This window comes from Magnolia sinica, chromosome 7 (assembly GCF_029962835.1).
Source record: "Magnolia sinica isolate HGM2019 chromosome 7, MsV1, whole genome shotgun sequence".
NCBI lineage: Eukaryota > Viridiplantae > Streptophyta > Magnoliopsida > Magnoliales > Magnoliaceae > Magnolia > Magnolia sinica.
The window spans coordinates 9,693,458-9,721,244 of record NC_080579.1 but is presented as its reverse complement, the minus strand read 5'-3'; the positions used below and the strand labels follow the sequence as shown (position 1 = coordinate 9,721,244).

Here is a 27,787-nt window from a genome sequence, read left to right as displayed (position 1 = left end):
AATTTTGAACCTTTCATTTGGCAGAGCATATCATGGATTGCTTATGGTTGTAAGGAACCATTTTGATGAGGCGATGCTAAGCTTCTGATACACTGTTTTCTGTCTCGAAAACCAACGGCCACAAAATAATAGGGCTCTTTCTTTGACGGACAGGATGAACCAATAGGTTTGACTTTCACACGGTATAGATACTGAATTATGCGGTATCAACCTCATGAACGAGAACCATGCACATGCAATCAGCCACCTGACACGTGGCATACACTTACATAAGTTCAAACTGATCAAATAGTGGGTCCCATTGGAGAAATAGCATAGACAAACAGATCGATTTATTGGACAATCCTAGACGTTGATTACTGGACATTTGTTTGGTGGATTCAAACCAACGACTGTATTCTATTTTAGCCATCCATTAGATGTACAACTACATGCTAGCTTGATTTTCAAATTATAGAAAAATATACTTCTGGACCACGATTTCAACGGTTTGGATTGAGGTAAATACCTATGTATCATACATTTGGATTTATGCATGTTCATGGATTGTCAAACTCCTCACAGTATAAAAGAGACGGCGAACGCCCATCTCAGGCATTAAAAAAATCACCCTTCTAAAAAGGCAGGGATTTCATTCCAAAAGTAAAGAAATTCAAAATCCAAAAAAAATTACAGTGGTCTCGGGAGCACCGTAAGTTATATAGTGCTCCTTTGCTTTAAAAGTATGGAATATCGGCGGAGCGGCGAAAGCGGATCATCCAGTGACCTGTCATGACCAAACTCTATGGGGCCCACCGTGATGTACGTGTTTCATCCACGCCGTACATATGTTTTTTCAGATCATATTAGGGCTTGAACCAAAGATTAGGTTGGCCCCACCAAAGGAAACAGTGGGGATTGAACGACCATTATCAGAAACTTCTTGAGGATCACAGAAGTTTTGGATCAAGATGATATTTGTTTTCATCGTTCATCCATTTCTGACGGACCCTATTAACGGATTGGATGAGAGAAAAACATCATGGTGGGGCCTTGGAAGGTTTCAATGGTGGGCATCATTATCCACACTGTTTCCTATGGTGTGGTCTACTTGAGATTTGGATCTGTTTAATTTTTGAATTAGAATTATAAAATGATCTTTAGAAACGGATGGACGGCGTGGATGAAATAGATACATCATGGAGAGTCCCACAAAGTTTGGTCCAGGTCACCAGGCAATGGGCTTCCAGAGGCGGCCTGCAAACCTACCCTATCTTACACACGTATTACGCATTTACACGTGCGAGGTGAGTGCAATTTGCATTTCTCGAAAATTCAAAGAAACAAAAGGTTGCTCTGTTGAAAATCTCTAGAAATCGAGTCAAACAGAGCTGTTTTTCTTGCAGCAGAGCTTTTAGAGAAGAAAAGAGTAGAAAAAGAGAGGGAGAGAGAAAAAGAGCAGAAAAGAGCTCAAAGAAGTTCTGAGAAAATTAGGGATTTTGGTGTCTGGGTTGGTCAAGATTTCGGAAGAAAATTGCCTGAAAAAGATCGGAATAGAGGAGTTGAGGAGCTGTTGGAAGATTTTGGAGATTTTGGGTGCTTCGATTTTGGGATTTTGATACCTGGGTTGATCGAAATTTGGATAAAAATCGTCGAAAGCGAGCTGGTAGAGGCGGCGATTTGAGGAGATTTTGGCGGATTCTTGAGATTTTGGGTCTTTGAGTACTTTGATTTTGGGATTTTGGTATGTGGGTTTATTGACTTTTCTGGAGAAATTACTCGAAAATGAGCCAAAATGGAAGCTTTTAGAGGTTAGGGCTTTTGGGTACATGGATCTTGTTGTAATGCGGTGATTTGGGTTGAAAAGATTGCTGTTTTGGATTTGGATTTTTGGGAATTAGGTTTTCTGATATCTGGGTTTGTCTTGGATTTGTAGGGATTAGGGTTTTAGGTTTTATTAAGATAATTTTGGGATCTTGGTTTTTTTTTTTTTTTTTTTTTGTTCTTCCTTTTTTAGAAGATTGGGGTGGTGGTGGTTGTGATGATAGTGATAATGATGGATGGGTAGTAAGAAGGAAGGGACAGGCGTGATGCCGAGCTTCGCTCCTCCTTCATTGGCAACGCAGTCACTGTAATTCTCTCTTTGGCTCTTTCACTTGATTGCTTTCAGTAATTTGCTGTTGTAGTACTTTCCCTGCCTTTTCTTTTTATTTTAATTAATTTTGCTTCCTGGATATGTTTACTTTTGAGCTGGTTTGATTCATGTCCACACTATTAAATGGTTTTGACTCAGTCCAATGTAGCTAAACACGAATCGTCCAAGTGTTGGCTTTAGTGTGCACGGATCACAACCTGAAAACCACACTGATCAGACCACCTTTACCTGCCTGTTGAATTTGGACAGTGTGAATCGTTTGATATTGTGATTTCATGCTCTAGTCCATTTGATGCGACTACAACCACTATCCAAACGAGTTGCCACCAAAATCAAAACACTATTTCGATTCCAATGGCACACGGAATATGCAAGGATCATGTGCAATAAATAAAAAGAAGATACAGAGAAAAAGCCAAACGACAAACCACAAAAGAACACAAGATATATGTGGCTCACCCCTTGGCTACATTCACAGACAATTCGGACAAGAAATAATCCATTATCCACTATAGTAAGTAGGAATTACAAAGAACAAGGTATGGAGTACCTTTCTCAAGAACACAACAAAAGCTTTTTGAATCCAAGCTTAAAAAAAGGAAATCCCTCCACTATTGTGTATGCTATCAATAAACCTTGTCACCTTGAACACTTCGAGGAGAAGACCTTAGAGTACTTTTGAGCACCTCTTGAGAAAGCCTCGGAACCCTCGAACTTTTCCTTCAAGAAGAAGAAATGTGTCTTGAACCCTCTCTTGATGTGTGCAAAAGAAAACCCTTTCCAAATTCGTAACTTCACCTTTTCCCCTATAAAACATACCCCAGAAGCTTTGTTTTGATGAGTGAAATACCAAAAATACTTCTTTAAGGGTCCACGAACACTTGGGCCATGTATACTTATGTATAACACAAGTTATATGGGTAATGTTAAAAAAAGTTATATGGGTATAAAAGGTAGTTAAAACCATAGGGATTTTTTTTTTTTTTTGAATGATAATAGTCACTTTCATTAGAACAGGGAAAATTACAAAAGAAGAGACAGTCCGCTGAGATAGTGGAGCAATTAGTCACCAACTAAAAACAGATTACAATCTAATGGATGGATAACAAAAATGGCCCATTCAATGATATAATAGTGAATTCTAGCCACTATGGACCCCACCGAATTGGAAACTCCCTTAAAACACCTCTCATTTCTTTCTTTCCACATCGTCCATCAGACAGCCAGGATCGTCATTCTCCATAACATGGTTTTTTGTTTGCCAGTGGTGATACCATGCCAAGCTTTTAACAGCCTCCCCGTCGAATCTGGAAAGGACCAAGACCAGGGTATCCCAAATCGGTTACGTATCGGCCGTAACGGCCGATACGTAATGGTAACGGTGGGACCCGTTACGCGATACGGGGTCGAAATGGCCGTTATGGATTTCTATGACCGTAACGGCTGTTACGGGGCCGTTACGGGCCATAACGGCCGTTACAGACCTGTAACGGCTGTTACGGGCCCTAAAAAAAAAAAAACAAAAAAAAAAAAAACTTTACCTTTTTCTCCTTTCTTTTCTTCTTCTTCTTCTTCTTCTCTTTCTTCTTCTTCTTCTTCTTCTCGAGCAGCTGCGGCTGCGGCTGCTTCCTCTTCTTCTTCTTCTTCTTCCTCTCTCTCTCTCTCTCTCTCTCTCTCTCAATCTATTCTTTCCCCCTTTCCCTTTTTTTTTTCTTTTCTTTCTTTCCCTCTTTTTTTCTTTTCGTTTCCCTCTCTCCATTTTTTTTTATTTGCAACAGCTGACTGCTGTAGGTACGTGTCACGCAAAGACGAGCGCTGACACTCCTCGAGCTCCGAGTTGTACGAATGGTTCAAAGGAGATCAAAGTTATATGGGCTCCACAGTGATGTATTTATTACATCTACACCGTTCACCTATTTTCAGAGATCATTTTAGAGCACTCGCCAAAAAATGAATTATATCCAGAGATCATCTGGACCACACCAAAAATAGCAGTAGGGATAATGATTTTCACGGTTAAATAATTTGCAGGGCGCACGGTAACGTTTATTTTCCATCCAATCAGATCAGACCCGAGTGGGCCCCACCATAATATATATATTTTATCCATATCGTCCATCCATTTTGCCACGTCATTTTAAGTCAGGATTCAAAAAATTAGTAATATCCAAATCTCAGGTGGACCACATCATAGGAAATAGTGGTTATAGAATGCTCACCATTAAAAATTTCCTAAAGTCCATTGTAATGTTTATTTTCAATCTAACCTATTAATTGGGTCACATTGACGTGAATGAAGGGAAAACACACATGTCAGCTTGATCTAAAACTTTTCTAGCCCCCAATAAATTTTTAACGGTGAACGTTTAATTATTATTGTTTCTTACGGTGCAATCTACCCGAGCTTTGGATGTGCCTCATTTTTGGGCTCATGCCCTAAAATTATTTGGCAAAATGGATGGATGGTGTAGATATAACACATTCATCACGGGTGAGGCCCAAAAAACTTTGACACATGTGCTGCACTTTACATCCGAGTCCCTCCTAATTCAAGCCTTAAAAAATTGTACACGAGACATATATTAACTTGAAATTTGACAATTAAATTATGGACTGCAATTGTTAACTCACAATGCCAAAATCAAATTATTTGAATAGTTTTAATTGTTAATTTGTGAACTTTTATTTTTTAAAATAGGGCCTTTTGATTTTTTTTTTATTTTTTTTTATGATTCACTATCCAATAAATGTCCACCAATTTATAAGTGGGATAATGACAATAAATGGCATGAATTTGAGGCTGATTTGGAGAATAAATTGGTCTTCCAAGTCAGCCCCAAATTGGCAACGCCATCTACCTGAATTTAATTTCATTTTTTTAAAGAACTATTGGGAGAAATGATATCAAGATGTTAAGTATATAAATTACATATTTAAAAAATTAAATATATGAATTTTGTAGTCATATTCAAGTTACCTGGTTAAAAAATTAATTAGCAGTCCGATACAACTTCTCACCAAAGAGTGGACCGTTACACCACAATAAACATGTTCCAATTTATAAATGAATGCATATTTGGAATGCTTAGAATATTCTGGATTTAATCCATATTTTTTCATATTTTTTTGGCAAAAAAAAAAATTTGCGCCGTTACGGGCCGTTACGCCCCCGTATCCGTATCGGTTTCGGAGGGCACCGTTACGCCAACCGATACCGATACGGGACACCTTGACCAAGACATACCTAACCAAGATAAAACTGTTGACCAAATCTGGTTGATGAAAGGGCAGTGGATGAACAGATGATTCACAGATTCTGCATTTTCCATGCAGCAAAGACAGATATTCGTGATTGGAATTCCCTCTTTTCTCAAGTTATCAACTGTCAGCACCTTTCCCTTACCAACCAACCAACCGAAGGCTGCAATCTTTGGAGGAAGCTTATATTTCCACACTTTGTCAGTCATAATCTCTTCTAAATCATTGACTTTCCCACAGATGAGACTATATAAGGATTTGACCGAAAGTGTACTAGATTTCTCGAATCTCCACAGCAGCCTATCTGAGCAAGAGTGATTAGGCTTGCCATTACCTATGCGATTAAGGAGGGCCGCCAATTCACCTATTTCCCAATCTTGAAGATTTCTTCTACAAGCCAGATTCCACACTATATCCTTGCCTTGTATGTGATAGCTGTCAGTTACCGAGATAGCTTGATTTGAAGCCAACCGATAGATATTCGGAAAATCTTCTTTTAATGCTGTTTCTCCCACCTAGATATCTTCCCAGAACTGAATTTTTTCACCTTTACCTATGATGAAGACGATGCCTTTAAGAAACTCCTGCTTTGTAGCTAGCACACATTTCCATAAAGCAGAAGCCCTATAGGTAGATGAATCATTAGTCCACTGCCCACCTACTGATCTACCGTATTTGTTTTTAACCACACAGTTCCACAGATTTCCATCTTCTGTACCCAATCTCCATATCCACTTGCCTAAGAGGGCTCGATTCATACTCCTGAGGGTCCTGATACCTGCTCTGCCTTCTTGGATTTGCTGGCACACCATATTCCAATCAAGCAGGTAGAAATTCTTCTTGTCTTCCTTACCGTACCACAAGAAATCTCGTCTCAATTTTTCAAGCCTGTCTAAAACCGTTCTCGGACATTTAAATGGGGACATGAAATATAGCGGCAGATTGGAGAGCGCCGCTTTAATCAGAGTAAGACGGCCGCCCAAGGACATATCTACATTTCCATCTAGCTAAATAAGACTCAAATCTGTTTATAACTTTATCCCATAAGAATTTTGGAGGCTTTCCCACACATAATGGGAGACCAACAAAAGTGGTCGGGAGACTACCCATTGAACAATTAAAGAACTCAGCGAAATGAGTTGTCTCGGCTTCGTCCATGTTAACTCCGAACATCTTTGACTTGGACAGATTGACTTTGAGACCCGATACTGCCTTGAAACACCGAACTACCGTACGTAGATTATTGATTTTGTCCTGGTTAGCTTCACATAATAGTAGAGTATCGCCTGCAAACTGGATGTGAGAAATTGGAGAGTCCAATCCATTGTTTTTACATCCGCTAATGACGCCTGCATCTTGACCTTTTTAAAGCATTTTGGAAAGAGCCTCCCCCACAATAAGGAATAGGAATGGAGAGAGTGGTCTCCTTGTCGCAAACCCTTAGAACTCCCAAAGTATCCTTTGAGGGAACCATTGAGAAGAACCGAGAAAGATGCAGAGCCGACGCATTCCTTGATCCAACTGCACCATTTGACCCCGAAGCCCATCCACAACATCATATATTCAAGGAAATTCCGATCAACGTGGTTGTAGGCTTTTTCTAGATCGAGCTTGCATAACAGACTTTTGGCTCCAAATTTATGGCTCGAATCAAGACATTCATACGCAATCAAAGCACTATCTATTATTTGTCCACCCAGAATAAAGACGCTTTGATTGTCGGAGATAATCTTTCTCATCACCCCTCTCAAACTGGAAGCCAAAACTTTTGCCAAAATTTTGTAAGGGGCACCAAGAACACTGATCGGCCTAAAATCTTACATGGATTCTGCTCCAGGAATCTTTGGAATCAGAGCTAAGAAGGAAGCTCCAAGCTTTTTTGACAACCGACCTCTCTCGTGAAATTCATTGACGAAGGCCATTACGTCTCCCTCTAAGACCTCCCATGCCTAGAAGAAAATAATCGGAAACCCATTTGGACTTGGAGCTTTATCTCCTCCCAGTGCATCCACCGCCTCCTTAACTTCAACAGTCGAAACTTGGGATTCAAGAATATAAGCTTCATCTCCCAATAAAGAATCGAAATGAAGATAATCGAGCTTTGGTAATGTAGGGGCATTTTCACACTGGGCTGGAGTGGGGTCTCCTGTGGGATGCAGGGGCAGACTCGGGGTGGGCGGGGCCCACGGGGGAGGTCTCGTGTTTGAGACTCCTCACCAGGGGTGATTAATGCGCATTTCACACCGGGCTCGAGTAGGGTAGCCTATGGGATGCGGGGACACACTCGGGGTTGGCGGCCCGTGTGAGGCGGTGCCCATGTGATTTGGGGCCCACGAGGGGGGTTCGACCGAGGTCCTAACCCATGAGATGTGGGGCCTAAGCTATGAGATAAAGGGATTAATTCGCCATACTCTAATAGTTCGAGCTTTTAAAGCAAGTGGTTAATTGTCTTGCATCATTTGGTCTGACCCACTCTTCTTTGTGGAAGAGCTTGCTAAAGTAAGAAATCACCTCTTCAGAAATATCTTGCTTATCTTCTGTTCGGACCCCATTAACCACTAAGTTGCTGATTTCATTTACTCTTGCACGAGCATTGGCAATAGAGTGGAAATATTTCGTATTTTTATCACCTTCCTTTATCCATTTACTCCGCTAGTTCTGCTTCCACGAAATTTCATCTGACAGGACCTTGGTTGAATAACTTTGAATTAATTCCGTTCTTCTGTTCCATCTTTCCCTTGACATTGGATCTACTTCTGCAGCAACATCTATCGCCCGCAACGCAGCTAGAATTGCACTGGTTTCCATCTCCCTTTTTCGAAGATCAATAAATTTCCACTCTTTGATCTTTTCTTTCAAGAGCCTTAATTTCTTGTAGATTTTGAATCCAGCATAACCATCTACTACAAACCCTGCCCACCAATCTTTAACCATTTGCTGGAAGCCTTCTAACCTCAGCCATGCAACATCGAATCTAAAGGGCTTCGAACCTCGGTTATCATTGTCAATTTAAAGGATAACAGGACTATGATCTGACGTGGGTCTAGGAAGGAGAGATTGAGAGACTAACGGCAAGCATTCTAGCTAGTCAGTCGAAACTAAAAATCTATCCAGCCTAGCGAGAATAGGATCAGCCCTATCATTTGACCAGGTGAATCTAGCCCCTTGCAGCAGAAGGTCCACCAATTCGTGATCGTCAATCCAACGTGAGGAAGATCGCATCGTCGCAGAGACGTGTCACTGTTTTAACGACCTCCATCTTGATAGCAAAATTACTTTCTTGCCTTACCAATCCACCATTATTACCTTGCCTTGAAGCCTAGAGAAGTCAAGCTCCAATCCAACTTCTCCACTTGAACGATCTTTGTGAGCATGTCTACTACATTCTCCTTTGTTCCTTCCTTCAACAGATGAATTTGGCCATCTTCAATGACGTGACAAATGAAATGGTGCTGAATTGCAATTTACCTGGTCCTCTTGTGATTAACCGGTTTCTTTGCCAAATAAATGGCGTTAATATTATCACAAAACAAATTCATAGGTTGACAAATAAAGTCTCTCTCCCATTAGTCCTTGAAGCCAAACCGCCTCCTTACAAGTTTCTGTGCTACCATGTACTCTGCATCCGTAGTTGACAATGTTATTGTCCCTTGAGGCTTTGACATCCAACTTATAGGACTGTTTCTAAAATGGAATATGTATCCCGTAGTCGATCTTTGCCTATAAAGATCTCCGATAAAATTCACATTAAGAAATCCATGCATCACCTTTGTTCCTTTATGATAGGTAAGCATATAATTACTTGTGCCTCTGATCAAAGTACCCATTTTGCTGCCTCCCAACGTGGTTTCCCCAAATTTTCCATAAAATGACTAAGCACCCCAACCACATAATTTATATCAGGCCTAGTACATACCATAGCAAACATAAAACTTCTAACCACACTTATGTATGGAACCTGAGCCATATATTCTTTTCCCCTCCAACTTTGAACTTCGTTCGGAAGATAACATGAAATGAGCAACCATTGGAGTCTCTATAGGCTCTGCCTTGCTCATACCAAACTTGTCAAGTGCATTTCCAATGAACCCTCTTTAAGAAAGTTACAAGGTTTTACTTTGTCTATCCCGTCTATCTCCGTTTCAAAGATTTGATGTGTTTCCCTAAATCCTTCATATCATTTTTTTTTCTTCACTTAATTGAGCCTTCAACTCATCAATCTATCTTTTGCATACCAAAAGCATGTTATCAACATATAAAACCAAGATATAAAAAATTCCATCACTAAAAAACTTGAAATACAAGCATGGTCATAATCACTTTTTAATATTGAAGAGCTAACATAAAAGAGTCAAAACTTTTTGTACCATTGCCTTGATGCTTGTTTGAGCTCGTATAATGATTTATTCAACTTGCATACAAAATTTTCCTTGCTCCACAACAAACTCTTCCGGTTGTCACATGTATATCCATTTGCTCAAGCTTTAAGTCTAGCAAAGCTACAAGTGTAAGAACAAACCAAATAGAAACAAGTTTCACAATCGATGCAAAAGTTTCCATAAAATCAACACCTTCCTTTTTGTGCAAAACCTTTGCCAACTAGCCTTGCCTTATGTCTTTTGATTTTATCATTTGCACTCTTTGATTTTGTAGACCCACTTGAAACCAACTGCTTTGTGACCCTTTGGCACAAAAAAAACCATGTATGAATTTTCCAAGTGCAAGTGTTTATTCTTCCATGGCCTTCTTCCAATTTTCATAATCATCACCTTGCATAGCTTCTTCAAAAGAGCTTGGTTCTTGATTTTCTGTGACTGGAGTCCTTAATGTTGTAGAATCCACATAGGATTGCATTTGCCCTTTGGGAATGAGGCATTGTATATGCTTTTAGGTGGATATTTGGTGCGGTAATAGGCACTTCAAGATATCCTTCCAAGATTAGCTTCTCTGGCATCGCATTGCTTTGTTTCAGTTGCTCAATGCTACTCTATATGTGTTAGTTCTGTTTGGAGCCCTCCGTGCCGTAGGAATCTAGCAGACGATGAGTTCATAGAGTTTATTGACCTTATGGATTGTCTCAAGAATGTTGTTCCTTCGTCTCAGGAAGAGGACACCTACATCTGGATTGGTCAATAATTTGGATAGTTCTCTGTTCATTTTCTTTGCAGCTTAATTGCCAACTCCTCTCGCAATTCCGGCCCTTCTCATCCTTTCCATCATTCGTTCTACGAGGCCCGTTGATGCAGGACAATTAACCACTTGCTCTAAAAGCTCGAACTGGTAGATCATGGCGAATTAATCCCTTAATCTCATAGCTCAGGCTCCCAATCTATGGGTTATGTCTTCGGCCAAACCCTCCTCGTGGGCCCCAAATCCATGGGTTCCGCCTCACACGAGCCACTCGCCTCACACGGCCCCCAAATCTATAGGTTCCGCAGGCCACCTACCCCGAGTGTGCCCCTGCATCCCACATGCCACCCCACTCGAGCTCTGTGTAAAAATGCCCCCGCATTAATCACCCCCGGTGAGGAGTCTCGAACACGAGATCTCTTGCTCTGATACCAATTTGATGCAGGACAATTAACCGCTTGCTCTAAAAGTTCAAATTGGTAGAGCATGGCGAATTAATCCCTTTATCTCATAGCCCAGGCCCCAAATCCATGGGTTCCGCCTTGCATGAGCCACCTGCCTCACACGAGCCCCAAATCCATGGGTTTCGCGGGCCGCCCTCCCCGAGTGTGCCCCTGCATCCCCCCCCCCCCCCCCCCGTTGTGGTTTTTGTGTGGCTAGTTGGTAGAAAGAAAGTTTTGGCTATTGATGATTTTCAACGGAGGTATGTAATCCTTCTAAATATATTTCTAATGTCTATGGAAAATGTGAAGTCCATTGACCACTTATTTATCCATTGTTCTTTTGTCCGAAAAGTGTGGGACTTTTTCCTTGCGGCATTCCACATGGATTAGGTAATGCTGGAGTCATTAGAGGTTCTTCTTTAGGTGTGGCATGGAGGGGGAGGTGGGAAAGCGGGCAAACAGTTTGGAGGCTTCTCATCATGGCTATTTTTTTGGGATATATGAAGGGAGTGGAATGAGCGGTGTTTCATAAATGAGAGGTCCTCAGTGGATGGGGTGATTAATAAAGTTAAGGGTTTTAACTTGGGTTGGGCTCATGTAAATGTAACTAAGGCTGCTATCTCTTAATCTCTTTTTTAGTCTTGCGTTGTATTCTTTTCATGCCTTTTGATGGGTGTCTTAATAAATGCTTAGTTATCTTAAAAAAAAGTTCTAGGATCCACATAATTTGTAAGATATGTCGGTCGATGGATTTTATGACATGGATGTTCCATCAAAGGTTGTACTCATTCTTCATCATCGTCTTAATTTTCATCAATTCCTTTAGTTTCACTTTGATCATTTTCTTGATCCATGGGATTTACAATGTTTAGAACTGAACATTCCAGTGTATCTTCAAAAAGTTGAACATCATTTTGCCGAGGACTTTATTTTTCCCCATGCTGACCTTTTGAGTCTCATAAGCACATGAGACTTGTCAAAATGTACATTTTGACTGATAATTTTGTTAGCTATCATTTTCTACAAATGATAAGCCTGTTGCTCTTTTGATAACCAACAAAAATGCATTTCTTGGGTTAAGGTTCTAATTTATTTCTCTGACAACTAGGATTTAAAGCAAATACATCACGACAAAATATCTTTAGTTCAAAATAATCACAAGGAATTCTAGTCTATACCTCTTAAGGTGTTTTCTTCTCTAAGCTATGGATGGTGATTGGTTGACAAAATAGCAAGTCGTTGATACAGCTTCGGCCCACCTTTCTTCTTCAAGTCCCGCATTGGCCAACATGCTTCTAGTACACACTCCATTAGTGTATGATTCATTCTTTCGGTCATGCTATTTTGTTGAGGAGTTTAAACAACCATAAAGTATTGCTTGATTCCTTCATCTTTGCAGGACTTGAAGAATTCATTTCAAGTAAATTGAGTCTTGACTTGGCGCCTTGTTTGCTTCTCTACCACGACCTTAAGATACTTGAAAGCCATGAGCACATCATTCTTGGACCTTAATGTTTTCACCCACACTTTTCTTGAGAAGTCATCAATGAATGAGACAAAGAATAGTGCATCACCATATGAAGCAATTGGTGACGGTCTTCACACATCTGTGTGTGTAATTAACTATGCCTTTGCTACTGTGACTACCTTTTGAGAACTTCCTCCTATGCCATTTCCCATAGAGACAATTTTCATAAAATTTCTTTTCTCCAAACTTCATCATGGGTATTAAATTTCTTTTTGCCAACACTTCCATACCCCTCTCGTTTATGTAACCTAACCTCCTATGTCATAATTGCAATGAAAGTCCACCATTCTCAACAACTACATTTGCCATGCCATTTGTCACTGTACTTCCTAGCAACTTCTACAAATTTCTAACCTGGACGCCTTTCATAATGACACATGCTCCTTTGGAGACTTTGAGTACTCCCCCTTGCCCTATAAATTTACAACCATCTGAATCTAATTTAGAGAGTAAGATCAAGCTTCTTTTTGGTCCCTATACATGCCTCACATTTTCGAGTCTTATAGCCATTCCATCAAACATCTTCAATGCAATCGAACCAACCTCAACTGTTGTACTAGTTAAGTAATTTCCCATTGATAAAACACCACCTTCATGTGATTCATATGTGTTAAATGGCCTAAACCATAATCTATGAGAACGTGTATGATGAGTCGCACCACTATCAAAGTATCCAATTTTGATAAAATGTCCTGTTAGGACTTGCCATCAACACCCCATCTTCAATAAGAGTCCAATGTTGATACTTTTACTTGATTGGCTACATTCTTGGGTTCAAAAAAGTTGCTTACCATTGTTTGAATTTGATTTTTTTCTTTTCCAATAATCTTTTTTCAAGTGACCGGTCTTTCCACATATCCAACAAGCACTTTTGTCACCCCTCAATATTGATTAGCCTCAAGACTTGCTTCTTGAAGAGTCATTTGGTTTGCTCCCACAGTCATTTGGCCTTCTTCTTGTTATAAGAGCTTCCACTTTTGAACCACATGAACTTCCCAAGGATATCCTTTTTCGAAGTTCATTGGTAAGCTATGCACTACAAATTATATCCTAACCGAGTGAATCTTCCTTGGTACAACTTAATGATGTAACCAAGTTGTCATAAGACTCCGGTAATGTACATAACAATGCCATCACCTTATCTTCTTCCTCCATTCTCACACATATACTTTTAAACCGAAATATAAGCCTTTTGCGATCTTCTCACTAATTATGGTAAAGTAAACATGATCCGCCAAATACAAGCGAATTGTTGACAATGCCTTCAGATCCATCTCTACCCAATAACCTTCAATCATAAATTCCGGTTTCTTTGCCTTACTGAGCAATGCCTTATATTCTCCTTGTTGAACTAACAAATCTTGAACTCTTAATTTCCAAAGCTCAAAATTTTTATGCCAATCAAATTTCTCCACCTCAAATTTACTACTAGCCAACTTTTCCAATTTATCATACAAAACCAAGTGTTCTGATACCACTTGATGCCACTAGAACCACCGCCCAAACGATTCACCACCAAAATCAAACACTATTTAATTCCAATGGTACATGAAATATGCAAGGATCATGCGCAATAAATAGAAAGAAGATAATGGAGAAAAAGGCCAACCATAAACCATAAAAGAACGCAAGATATGCGTTGTTCGCCACTTGGGCTATATTAATGGACAATCTAGCAAAGAAATAATCCACTATAGCAAGTAGAGATTACGAAGAATATGATATATGGTACATTTCTGAAGAATACAACAAAACCCCTTTCAATCTATTCTAGGCTTAAAAAAGGAAATCCCTCCACTATTACATATGCTAGCAATAAACCTCTTCACCTTGAAGACCTTGAGAAGAAGACCTTGAAACACTTTTGAGCACCTCTTGAGAAAGCCTTGAAACCCCTTGAACATTGCCTTCAAGAAGAAGGAACTCCTCTTAAACCCTCCCTTGATGTGCGCAAAAGAAAACCCTCTCCAAATTCATAACTCCACCTTTTTCTCCATAAAACTTAACCCTAGAAGCTTCCTTTTCGTGAGTGAAATACCAAAAATACCTTCCAAGGGTCCACAAACACTTGAGCCTTGTTTGCTTATGTATAACATAAGTTATATGGGCTTAAAAGGTAGTTAAAACCATAGTGATTTTGGTGTCACTATTTTAACAATCTCCACCTTGATGGCAAAATCACTTCCTTGCCTTGCCAATCCACTGTCATTACCTTGTTGTCACTATTTTAACAATCTGCACTTAATGGTGCCAATTTTGAATAGGCGTGCCATGTTGGCATGTTGTCTATAATTCACCTCAATCTCTCTTTTGAAACTCAATTATAATCTCTACTGATAAAAGAGCGGGGCATACCAACTCTGCTGCAAGTTATTGTGCATTATTCAACGTGTGCAATACCCTTGAATTTTTTATGTGTACAAGTAGGGCCCATGTGCTTGGCTCATTTATGTACATATTTACTTACACATGCAAAGAAATTCACAGTTAAACTATTTCATTATGTCATGATGATGGTAGGAATTGGGAAGAGAGAGGGATCCAGTGTTTCTTTTTCTTTCAAAAAAATAAAAAAAGGAAAAGAAAAAAGAAAGAGCCAGTGGACCTGATGCGTTTACATGGTGAAGTGTTACTAAGCCTGCTAAGCGGAATCAGTTGCTATTTTTTATTTTTATTTTTCCTGTAAAATGTTACAAGGTGTAAAGAGTTTACACCCTTTGACCACATGGGATTTTACCCCTATCCAGACAACTAATGATATCCATTCAATTAATAAGAGGCAATTATTATATAGCTAAGGGTCTTCAAATATGAGGGATTTTTGGTGGATGGATCATCCCAAGTTATAGGCCCGTCCTATCCATGTTTTGGACCGCAGGACCTTGGGCCTCACTTGTACTAACTGAAAGTCCAAACATACTGTACTAACCTTGATCCTGAGGTTGTATAATATCTCAACCTAAAAACAAGAGCACATATACAAACTCTTGGCTGGGGCATACTTTTGAGGTATTCTACTTTGCAAGTATGCGTGACATCTGAGCAGTTTGTAAGTTTAATCATTAATGCCACCGAAGATGACCATATATAAAAAGAATCAAACTGGTGGTGCAATATCTTGATAATATGTGGTAAACACTTGATCCCTTCTTTTTTTTAAAAATAATAATAATAAAAAAAAAATCTTCTTTTTGCATTGTATTCTTTTCCCGCGTTTGGCAGTCTATCAATAAAATCTGTTGCTTTTCAAAAATAAAAAAATAAAAATCCAGGACATTGGTCTGTTATGCCCAACCGTTGATGGACTGTGCCCTCAGTATCACCCCAATAGGACAGTCGTAACCTTTCAATGTAAAAATGATTGATGAAGAAGAGGAATTTATTACATTCCACTGAAAAAGAGTCCCAAGACTAGGCTAGGATCTTCCTATCTGTGAGATTTTTGGGGTGTGGTCAATCCATGATAGGATGCAGCAGAATGGTCTCTGATCCAACCATGGGTGTTACCCTTCAGAATTGAAAACCCAAGTAAACTGTGCAAAGCCTCAGCTTGAGTGTCCTATAATTCCTCATTTTTCTAACTGTGCTAGTATCAGCTTGGCTTTGGAGTTCAATAGGCTGATTTAACTTTTGTCTGGTTTTGGGTTTGCATTTGCAAATTTTGGTAATTTATGCTGATTTATGTGTCCAATACTTTCACTTGCTTTTTTCAGAGGTAAAGAAGGGAGCCACATCCATTCTACTCATGTTTCTGAATTTGGCGTGCTTGAGCAATCTATTGTATTTCGTTTAAAGGATGCTGTTGACCACCCTGGAAGAAGTATGTATTCAAAGCCTTCCTCTTTGTAAGAGGTCAACCTGAATATGACTGAGCATCCATATGTCTCTTGTGCTTGTTCCTGTTCTTAGTCTATGTTGGAAATGTGTAATGGCTCTAACGGTGTTCAAGAGCACCATATCAGGTTTTTGGGTGTGTTTGGGGCTTGTTCCTGTGTCATTCTGGAGTTGCATTGTTCTTCTTGAGAGTTTTGTGAAGCACATGCTGTGTGGGACATACCAGTTGTGCATCAGGTGGGTCCTGCCTTGTAGATGCCTGGTCTAGAATGTGGTCCATTTATCGGGTTAGCCACATGTAAACATTCAATGTGAACTATTGGCAGTTTATATCAAACTGTTCATTGTTTTTGTACATTTTGGGCCACCTGATTGGTTGGTGAGGCCCATTGATGCAGGCTTGGGATGTCCCACACACATTCCATGGTGGCTGTATGTGGTACTGTTGGGACTTACAAAGGCTCTTCTTCTTGAGTATGATGCGATCATGTCTCTTGGGTTTCTGTTATTTTTGAGTGCTCTTGTTTTCAAAATAAATAATGATCAACTGAGATAGATGATGGTGATTTTAAACTTCAGAATCCTAACATTTGTAGTTTGTATTGTACATTAATTGGTTGGATTGATTGTGACATAGGCTTGCTGGAGTAGATGCTGATTTCTTCTCTTCTCTATCTGTTTCATGCATTGAAGATCCTGTGTTCAACTCAAAGTCGAGTGGCCAGGCTGTTGCTTCTGATTCTCTCCAATTCGTCCATTTTAATAAGGTAAGCTCCGATTCCTCTTTGACATTATGGCTGCATTTGGATGTCTCAACTTTGTTGGACTTGCTGGATGCTATTCCACCCAAATCTATATTGGCTACATGTCAGGTCTGACATGAAACTTCCCTGATTTCAGGGTGGAAATGGTGGAAAAAAATGGGAACCTGTCCCAGTGTAATGCAGTTCTAAAAATCCCTGCTGCCCCAACAGTGAAAAGGATAACAATTCATTCTGCTGAACTATCTGATATTTCTGATTTGGAAACATCCAAAATCCAAATGCACCCATCATCGACATTCTTGGGATTGTTGAGTTAGCATTGCTTGAGAAGCTTGCTTGTTCTGATTAGAGGTTATCTTCTTTTTCTTTTCTTTTTTCTTTTTTCTTTCTTTCTTTTTTTTTTTTTTGAAAAAAAAGCAGGCGGTTGCTTCCGCTGATATAACTCCAAGAGTCGGATCACAGAGGTTACCTCAAGAGAAGGGACAACAACCTAACACTGTTTCTAGCAATCATTTTGATAAGTGGGGAGAGTCTACAATGGCAGATACCAGCCCTAGGACTGACGATACTTCAACAGATGTGGATACAGACGAGAAGAATCAAAGGGTGATGCTTCCATCTTTCTTGTTTTGACTTTTCCGAAATGTTATGCCAAAAGATATGGTTTGTTCGTTCATTTGTGGGGATATGGAATTTGTGCCCTCTCCTTACACTCGTTCTTTTCTACTATTGGCACTAGAATATTACACCTCTGGTGCTATTCTAATCCCACAGTAGAAAAAATGAGTGTTTGTGTCAAAAAACATGTTTGTAAATATCATTTCCCTTGTTCGTGTCATAGTAGTATGTGTTGTGCTTTCATTTCTTTCTCTATTTGACAGGGTATGATTGTGTCAGGAGTTGTGTTATGTTACATGGCCCATAAGATTAGGAGTGTAGAAATTTCAGCTTTGACAAGAGTTCATGCGTGGTGTTGTTCATGTTGATGATGTTATGATGCTTCAGGTTGAGATTTATAACAGGTGTATTATGTTTTTGTGGTGAATGAACTTTATATAATTTCCTACTTAAATTTTCATTTGTGGTACTAGTATCAATAAGGCCATGTTTGGATACCTATTCCAAGTGAAAAGGAAAAAGGGGGTAATGGTTAGGCAATGATTATTTCCATGGCAACTATTGAAACATGGATTCTATTTCTAGGGGTCTTGTTTGGATAGCAAGTGGAGATCTCATATTTGTGAGACAAAAGTCACCTAGTTTCTCATGCTAGAGAATCCAAACTATAGAAAAATGCAATGATTGCTTTGTGGAATCCTCCCTTCTCTCTAACATCCCAACATTTCAAATTGTCACATCAATGGAAAACCTTTTCCATTTACATTGATTTCCATGGAATTGGTGATATTCAAACATGCCCTAAAAAATTAATGAATTTATATACTTTCTTCCTTAATATTGTCTTAGTGATATCAATAAAAAAAGGTTTCTTTGCGCTGTTTAAATATATTTCTTCTCTTCCTTTTTTGGTAGATTTAGCCCTTCGGTTATCTATTTCTGTGGCAGTATGATATCTTGCGAGGCTTAGGACAGTAGTTGAACATGCATGTGGGCCTCCAACTTCCAATTCAACACTAATGCATTTATGCAGGCACTCACATATGCGCGTATTTGTACTCTGAATTTGTATTATAGCTTTATATTCCCTCTAGATACCATGATTGTTTTTTAAGTCAAGTAACCTCTTCTTTGCTTGTTCATCATCCTTGGACCTGTACATTGATGTATTCTCTATGTTAATCCTCCATTAATGTTGGTTGCTCCCTGATGAATGTCCGTCACTGGGCAACATAGCAGGAGCACAGATGAATATATGACCATGTATTGTAGTACACATATCATTTTGCTTTCGTAATATTCTTGATCGTGCATGCATACAACTGTAAACACACACGCACACACGTGGATGTGTGTGTATCTGTGGCTGTGTAGTTTAGCTGTAAATTTTGTTATTCTTTTTTTCCAGCCAAAACCAAGAATTTGATGGGTTTACATTGGAGGACTTTTATGGGGATTGGGCTTGTTCATTGAAGGCCATGTTTAGTGTAATTGGGTTTTGGGGTTTCTGGGATTTCCTTTTGCAGGTTTTTTTTTCTTCCACTTTTTAATGGTCTCTTGTTCAGTGATAAGAAGGTCACATAATGCTTGTTGTGCCATGCTTTTGCTGTTTTTCTTTGGTTCTCAATAACATCATCGCCATTCCAGGGGAAAAAGAAAAAAGAGAAGCACCGAAGCATTGCATTCCAGTTGCCAAAATGAAACTGAAATCCCTTCCCTTTCTTAGGATGGTCTGTTTTAGTTGTTTTGGCCATTTTAATCTGTTTCAAATTTCATTTGTTTCAATCCATTCAAGCCAGAATATTTCCAGTGCAACTTGGAAATTTTTTGAATTCCGGCAAATTGAACTGGTGTTGCTTGATGTCTTTTAAGTTATTTTAGTTAAAAATGTGTGAAAACCTCTCATTTGGGAACAGAGAAACTTTCTTGTTTCCTTCTTTTCTAAAAAAATTTATATGCATGTTTTCAGTCTTAGAGTTAGGGAGCGACAAGGCTCCTGGCCCGGATGGTTATCCCATTGCTTTCTTTCAGATTTTCTGGGGTATGTTGAAAGATGTTTTGATTAACTTTATCCATGAGTTTATTGATTCGGGTCATTTGGCTACAGAGTTTGGGGCAACATTTATTGCCTTAATCCTTAAAAAAGAAGGGACAGAATGCCTTAGGGATTTCAGGCCAATCGGTCTTTTAGGGGGTCCGTATAAGATATTGGCAAAGATTTTGGCTTCCGGATTCAGTTTGGTCCTAAACGAGGTAATTTCAAAATCTCAGGGGCATTTGTGAAAGGCGAGCAGATAGCGAATAGTGTCCTTATAGCTCATGAATGTATTGATTCTTGTAAAAGGAAAGGAAACAATGGTATTATTTGCAAGTTAGATATTGAAAACACATAAAATCATGTAGATTGGAGCTTCCTCGATTATATGCTACAACGCTTGGGATGCGTGGTGAAATGGAGGGCTTGGATGCAAGCATGTATTTGATTGTCAAAATATTCAGTGTTGGTAAATGGAGCACTGTCGGTATATTTCTCTTCTTCTAGAGGTTTGCGACAGGACGATCCACTGTCCCCTTATTTATTTGTTGTGGTGATGGAGGCAATTGGGCAAATGATAGAACAAGGGGTGTTGGTGGGATTAGTGAAAGGTTTTTGGGTGGATAATTCAAACTTTCAAATCTCTCATCTCCAATATGCGGACGATACTTTGCTTCTATGCGAGGCAGACGAAAGGAAAATAGATAATCTCCGTTCTATAATCACATGCTTTGAGGCAATTTCGGGTTTAAAAGTCAACATAAGTAAAACCAAACTATTAGGGGGTGGGGCTTTCAAAGGAGGAGATTGAGGCTTTTGCAGTTCGTTTTGGATATGGGGTAGGTTTCTTCCTTACCTCATATTAGGGGCTCCCATTATGTATTGGGAAACCGGCCAAGCATCTATGGGATAAAGTGATTGAAAGATTTAAAAGGAAATGATCATCTTGGAGGGGAAACATCTTTCATTGGGAGGGAGGCTGACTCTTAAGTCGGGTATGTCTAATCTTCCGATTTTCTGATTTATTTCATGTCAATTTTTAAATGCACAAAATCTGTTGAAGCCACATTAGAAAAGATTAGACAAGATTTTCTATGGCAAGGTTCGGAAGAAAATCATAAATTCCATTTAGTGAAATGGGAAGAAGTATGTAGACCAATGTCTCAGGGAGGAGCGGGATTGTGCAAGTTGGAGATTCTAAACAGGCATTGTTGGGTAAGTGGATATGGAGATTTGGGGTTGAGGATGGAAGTTTATGGAGAGATGTGCTGGGTAGAAGGTATGGTGTTCAGGTGGGGGTAGATGGACAAAAGCTTCTTCCTTCTACAGGGCCTTATCATTATGAAAGTTAGTGAATTTATTAAAAGACAAAGTCGAGTGCCCATGTTTGGCGTTATGGTGGTCCATCCAAGGTGGTGCGTTCACATGGTTGGTGGGGTGGAAAAAGGTTCTCACTGTTGACAATCTTCGAAGGCGTGGCATGATAATTCGAAGTGTGTCTTTTATGTTATAGTGATGAGGAGTCGATTGATCACCTATTTATTCATTGTTCTTTTCATCAAAGTTGTGGTCCGGTTTCCTGAATCTGTTCAGAGTTTCATGGATTATTCCAAGATCGATCGATCGATCAGTTCTTGGCTTGGCATGGAGGTGGTAAAAGCACGATCGGGAAATGAATATGGCAATTATGCCTATTAGCAGGTCTTTGGAGCTTTCGGCTGGGGAGAAATAGCCGCTGTTTTAAAAATTGAAGGGGCTGGTTTCTTGAAGTTTTTATCTGGGCAAAAAGGAGACTAATTGAATGGGTGCAAGCAGCTAATGTTTTAGCTTCTGCTTATTTCCCAGGTAGCTGGTTAGAGTTGTAGGTTGTAGCCTTTGTTTTGTTTTCTTTTTTTCCTTTTGACCAGTTTTTCAATAAAAGTTTTATCAGTCTCCAAAAAAAAAAAAAAGAAAAAAAAAATGCATTCCATTCCAGTAGGAAAAATGTATGCTGAGTTGGTGTACACGCATTGGTATATTTATGCACATCTACTTTTTCCTTGTTGCTTGATATGAAGCTATGCTTTAGTGCTATCGTTGTGAACTATTGATGTATTGACGGGTTTCCTTCTCTGCTCAGTTTGAAGCAGGTCAGTCTAACTTTATAGCAGCATCTGATTCCAATGATAGATCAAAGACAGGAGATCAGAAGGTTTTTAATTAGCTACAGTACTAACTAGTTTCTATTGTTTCCCCTGAAATCCAGTAGTAATTAATGGTATGTTTATTTGTTTATCTTGCAGACACTTCGTAGGCTTGCTCAAAATCGTGAAGCTGCAAGAAAAAGCCGATTGAGGAAGAAAGTGGGTTATTTTATTTTTATATTGGTTGCCCTTGCAAATGTTTATTTGCACTGTTATGATATATTGGACCATTAGTTATCTTAATAACTCCTTCCTAAAAAAAAGGCATTCTGGACCTATTAAAAAAAATCCATTCTACACACTAATTCCCTGTTTGCTGGTGGGGCAGCAATAATTGTTCTATCCATTTCATTTTGAGTGGGAGATGAAAGGAAACAAATTGAAAACAGTCACCCTTTTAATGTGTTCCAACTTCCGTCCAGGATGTTTCGGATAAAGCAGTGTCTACTTCTGATTCAAATGCTTTTGGATAAAATCCAAAGCTGTCGTGATTTAACACCCTGCCCAAGCAGGTTCCAAAGATCATCAGAAGCTGATCTGAGTGAAACCGCTGCCTCAATAGCAATGCTACTAGTCTTGGAATGTGAAAAACAGAGCAAATGTAGGAACTTGAAGTCATCAATAGCCTGAAGAAATATCTCTTGAAACCAAAATCCAACTATCAAAATCAAGCAGCGCTCAAACATGAATCGTGTTTCAAAATCCAATCATCAGATATATAAACTATTTGTTAGTTTTGATAAGAAGAATCATCACAGATCCAGTTCAAATAGGTTTTTATCATCAAGAAATATTCACCACAGAGAAGGGAAGTGTCCAAAATAAACAGTCTGAATAGATTTTTGGGTTCCCTTTCACCAGATTTAATTTGGTGACCGAAGCAGAGTGAATCTAGATTCGGAAATTAGTTGTTTTGGGTGGATTGAACTGTAAATTGACTTCCAATCATTTATGAGTAGAGTAGCAAATGTCATTAAAACTTGTCATTTCCTATTTATCTGAATTTTCACAATTCATTTCGCTTGTCCATTCAAACAAAGCATTTTTGTTTGATGTGCACTTTGATTTCGTCAAGTCCATTTTGCTTGAGGCCATTGATCCTCACAAGCCCACACCCTCCCATGTCCATTGAATTTTCATTGTAATCTGCATATAGGCTTTTAGTTTCACGAGATATTCCTATTGATGTTGATCTTCTTTTCTTGAAGGCATATGTCCAACAACTGGAAAGTAGCCGCCTGAAGCTAAACCAACTCGAGCAGGAGCTCCAACGAGCCCGCCAGCAGGTGTGATTCTTGCATCCTTTGGTTCACCCACTTCGTTATAACACTTTTAAGTTCAGTAGGTCTACATAGCATGCATGTTGCTTTTACCTGTCGAAACTCATCAAGTTCTCTCTCTCTCTCTCTCTCTCTCTCTCTCTCTCTCTCTCTCTCTTGTAGGGCATCTTCATTTCAAGCTCAGGAGATCAATCCCATTCGATGAGTGGAAATGGTATTTTAACCGCTGCTAATCCATGCATTTTGTTCCTTTTGACAAGGCTTGCAATATCGAATCATGTGCAGATGATTACTTTATCAGTATTTTCCTTCTATAAATGGTCATGTGCATGTTCTTAAAAAAACAGGGGTTATCCAACACTGTACATTTGGATGGGTAGCTTGTAGCTCTCTCTAAATGGTGAAGGTTTCTTGGTGGTCACCATCTAGTCTCTTACATATTTGAGATCTTAACTTGTTATTTATTTATTTATTTATTTATAACTTTGGTTGTTTCTCCTGGCTCTTCTGGTGAAATATTTCCAGGTGTCTTTTTTTGTCAGAGAACGGGCCCCACAGGTGCCACAACAGAAAAATTCTGTCATTTTGTGACAAGCCTCCCGCATTATCATATAGGTTGGAGAATCACTTGTAGTGGTTTTTCACATCATCCTGTTCTATGAGAGGCTTCACAGAAAATGTCAGGCTCATATCTGATGTGGCACTTATGGCACCTGGCTTTCATCCAACGAAAGAATATCCCAAAATGTCACTATATGGAGCCTTAGTTAACCATGCTCTTAAACCATCTTTTTTCATAAAATATACAAATTAAGGAAAAGGATTTAAAAAAAGATCTTTTCATCTCCTCTGTTTGCAGGTGCCTTGGCATTTGACATAGAATACTCACGGTGGCTGGAAGAGCATAACCGTCAGGTCAATGAGCTGAGGGTGGCTGTGAACTCCCATGCAGGTGATGGTGAGCTCCAGTCTATTGTTGACAGTGTTATAGCTCACTATGACGACATTTTTAGGCTCAAGGGTGTTGCTGCTAAAGCCGATGTCTTCCACATACTTTCGGGCATGTGGAAGACTCCCGCAGAGAGGTGCTTCATGTGGCTGGGCGGATTCCGTTCGTCTGAACTCCTCAAGGTGAGCAACAATAGTTGACGAGGCATCCCCCTTTCTGAGTCATTTAAGAAAAGAGGCATTATACAATGCTCGGGGCCAGAAGTTTTTAAATTACTGTTCAGTATTTCAGTTTGTACAAGGAGCCTTGTTCAGTGGTCCAATCGTTCATATTGTGGTCCACACTCTGGATGGCCATGCACAAAAAATCTCGCAGAGGGAATAGCCTAGCCCTTCAATGGGTTGCCATTAAATGGACGGTTGTCAAGAAACTACAGCAGCAATTCATGTTCGAGCACAAAAAAGCCAAATATTTGATGGCTAGGATCCTCTAGTATAGCAGACTAGCGCATGGACCATCCACAGTGGGGCTCTTATATCAAAGGTTTGTGTGATTGCAGCGCAGGCTCCACTCGTGAAACAAAGCCCAAACAATACTATATAAACTTCCGACCCAAGAATTGTATAATAGCTCTTTAGAAATGTCACTATTGCATTCGTGCATATGTGATGGATTTTGTTGTTAAAATGAATTGCACCAGCCTGAAGGGAATGCTAACTATCAGCAAATAAGCTTCTTCTTCTTCCTTTTCTTTGGCACAAGTTCTCATGGAGAAATGTGACAGGTGTGGTTTGAAAATTCGTCGATCCGGGTCATATCAGTTTCATTCTGAAACGAAACAAGTAACCACACCGATATGAGACCTAAATGGGGATGAGTTGGACTGGTTTTGGTCCCATGCCGAAACCACTTCTTAAATCCATGGTGGCAGGTGGTGGCAGCAATCCAGGCCACCTCAAGCATTACTGGGCCACTGCCCAAAAATTTGGATGGTTTGACATCCCAAGCACTCGATTTGAGAAACAAAATGATGCCCCCAATTTCCGCACGCTATTCTAATTGAATGGTTAGAATCATTCTGCTAATCTGATTTTCAGGCCAAGGTGTATATAAAAAATGCAGCTGACCAGATAAGTGCAGATCTTGTACACGCCCTCCATGTGCAGGAGGTGTTTGTGAGTTGCATTCCTATTTAAACATGGCATGGGTGGTTTTATGATGACTCAGAGCTGTGCTTGGATGTGTCTTCTCTTTGGGTTTTGTGTTGATGGGTTTTGTTAGTTGATTGAATGTGCACCATGGCAGCTTCTCGTGAGTCATCTGGAGCCTCTTACCGAGCAGCAGTTGATGGGCATCTGCAATCTGCAACAGTCCTCTCAACAGGCGGAGGATGCTCTATCTCAAGGTATGGAGGCATTACAACAGTCTCTGGCAGAAACACTGGCTGGATCTCTTGGACCCTCTGGATCATCTGGGAATGTGGCGAATTACATGGGTCAGATGGCAATGGCCATGGGAAAGCTTGGTACCCTTGAGGGGTTCCTCCGCCAGGTAAATTTTCATCTCCTTGGTTTTCATTTCCTTCTGCTTAGCTGCCTTTCATAGACATGCTTTTACTATCAGGGAAAGGATCTGATGCTCAATTCCATTTTTATAGTTATTTAGCACTCAATCACGGTATGTGTGGTGTGCATGTACATCCGGACCATTCATATGCCGGGATCTACCTTGGACGGGCCATTTGCCAAAAATCGCACCAGTTAGATAATCCTTGTGTCACATTAGAGGCCTTTTTGTCCATTTGATCATTGACTGTTGGTGTGACGTGTTTCTAACCTCTTGGATTGTAGTCAGTGGCTTGGATTATGTGATGTTTGACCTGTGTGTGTCTGGCCACAGCAAACCCAACAAATGAATGGTCTGGATCATGTGCATGTGGACTAACTTAAATATTAGCATTTAGCATCGAATACTATCTTTGCTGCATGCATGCATGTGTATTGAAATGATTTGTATAGACATCAGCAGAATTATATGAATGCATGCACATCCACCATAGGATTTTGCTTTGTATCTTAAGGCTCTCAGTTTTACAAGTGAGGCTGATGGTTCTAATCCGGACAGTTGATCTGATGGACCTGACCATTGACAGACCATGCCCCAACAATCTCCAAGATGGAATACTCAATGGGTCATAAAATGTTTGGCCTTGTTTAATTCAAGGTTGGGCTGTGCTTGTATTTCCGTAACTGTGCATTTGCATGTCATCAGTCTGATGTGTTAGGAGTGTCCCATTAAGGAGTGATGTTGGTGATGGTCCATCCACTGTCCAGTTCATGACATCAATGGCTCTGAAACTCTGAACCATGGGCCTTACTTATACAAACTAAGAACCCGAGGATGTCGTACGTATCTTGGTTTGAGCATACATTCATGCATGAACTGAAATGATTAGGATATTGATGTTTGGCACTTGTCAGGCCGACAATCTGCGGCAACAAACCCTGCAACAGATGCACCGGATATTAACGACCCGTCAATCGGCACGGGCCCTTCTTGCCATAAACGACTATTTCTCCCGGCTCCGGGCTCTCAGCTCTCTGTGGCTGGCCCGACCACGGGAGTGAAGCAGCTGTGGATACGATTTGAATTCTTCTGGATGATCACGGATCTGGCTAGGTGGTGGGCCGCGAGCAGATGTCGATGTACATCTTGTAGTTTACAAGAAGTTTCAACATGGGTTGTATCTTTTACTGTCGTTGAGACACTTGCCTCATCTTGTCCATGTATCATAATGCCGTGGTCCACCGGGATTGTTGTATGTTTATTACATGCAAGGCTCTAGGAACAATAGTGGCAATAAATCCATATCGGTTGTTTAATATCATTGGGAATGTATTCATTATGCTATGGGAAGAAAATGAAACAGCTTGAAAATTGAGAAATGTGATGTCCATGTGTGATGGCATGGCAGGACTGTGGGACCCACTGTGATGTTTGTGGCGTATCCACCACGTCCATCCATTTTGCTAGCTCATTTTAGAACATGAGCCCAAGCATGAGGGAGATCCAAAATTCATAAGTGGGCTACAAAGGAAACGGTGCCGTTTCCCATATGGCTTGTGGTTTCAGGGGATTTCATGTGGAGGTGATCCATTTGAGGTTTGAATCTGGTTGGTCCGAGTCCTACCCCCACGAACGGGCAGGTCACAGTTCTGTGGGTGGGCCCACCGTGATGTATCTGTTTATCCAAGCCGTCCATCCCTTTTCTCGGATCATTTCAAGGTATGTGCACAAAAATGAGGCAGATTCAATGCTTAAGCGGACCACACCAAACAATTAGCTTGGGTTGCATTAAATGTACAAAGCATTGAATGCATGTCATGGTCCCCTCGAGCGTTGGATCTGCTGCATTTTTATGCACATAACTTGAAATGATCCGAGAAAAGGATGGACTGCGTGGATAAACAGTTGAAATGATCCAAGAAAAGAATTGGATTGCGTGGATAAACAGCTACATCGCTGTGGCCCTGCTCACAGAACTGCCCGTTCGTGGCTAGAGACGGGCGCAATCCGTGTCCCTGATCGGGTGCCGATTGGGCACTACCCCCACCAGGACCTAGCTAGAGAC

At 40.1% G+C, this 27,787-nt stretch overlaps 1 protein-coding gene across 10 annotated transcripts; it reads left to right on the top strand.

The window, feature by feature from the left end:
• The first annotated feature begins 1,313 nt into the window (after positions 1–1,313).
• LOC131251028 (transcription factor TGAL1) lies at positions 1,314–27,094 on the top strand. 10 transcript variants are annotated; one of them, XM_058251480.1, is made up of 11 exons: positions 1,314–2,110; positions 16,207–16,338; positions 16,965–17,094; positions 17,509–17,697; positions 21,864–21,935; positions 22,027–22,086; positions 23,136–23,213; positions 23,370–23,421; positions 24,067–24,338; positions 25,462–25,707; positions 26,637–27,094. In XM_058251480.1, exons 1-11 carry the CDS (start codon positions 2,040–2,042, stop codon positions 26,781–26,783), a joined length of 1,449 nt encoding a protein of 482 aa, XP_058107463.1. In that variant the 5' UTR covers positions 1,314–2,039; the 3' UTR covers positions 26,784–27,094. The 10 variants fall into 10 exon arrangements, with proteins under 10 accessions (XP_058107463.1, XP_058107465.1, XP_058107464.1 ...); XM_058251482.1 differs by having other exon boundaries at positions 1,315–2,110; positions 16,207–16,313; positions 17,021–17,094; XM_058251481.1 differs by having other exon boundaries at positions 1,315–2,110; positions 17,512–17,697.
• Positions 27,095–27,787: the final 693 nt, after the last annotated feature.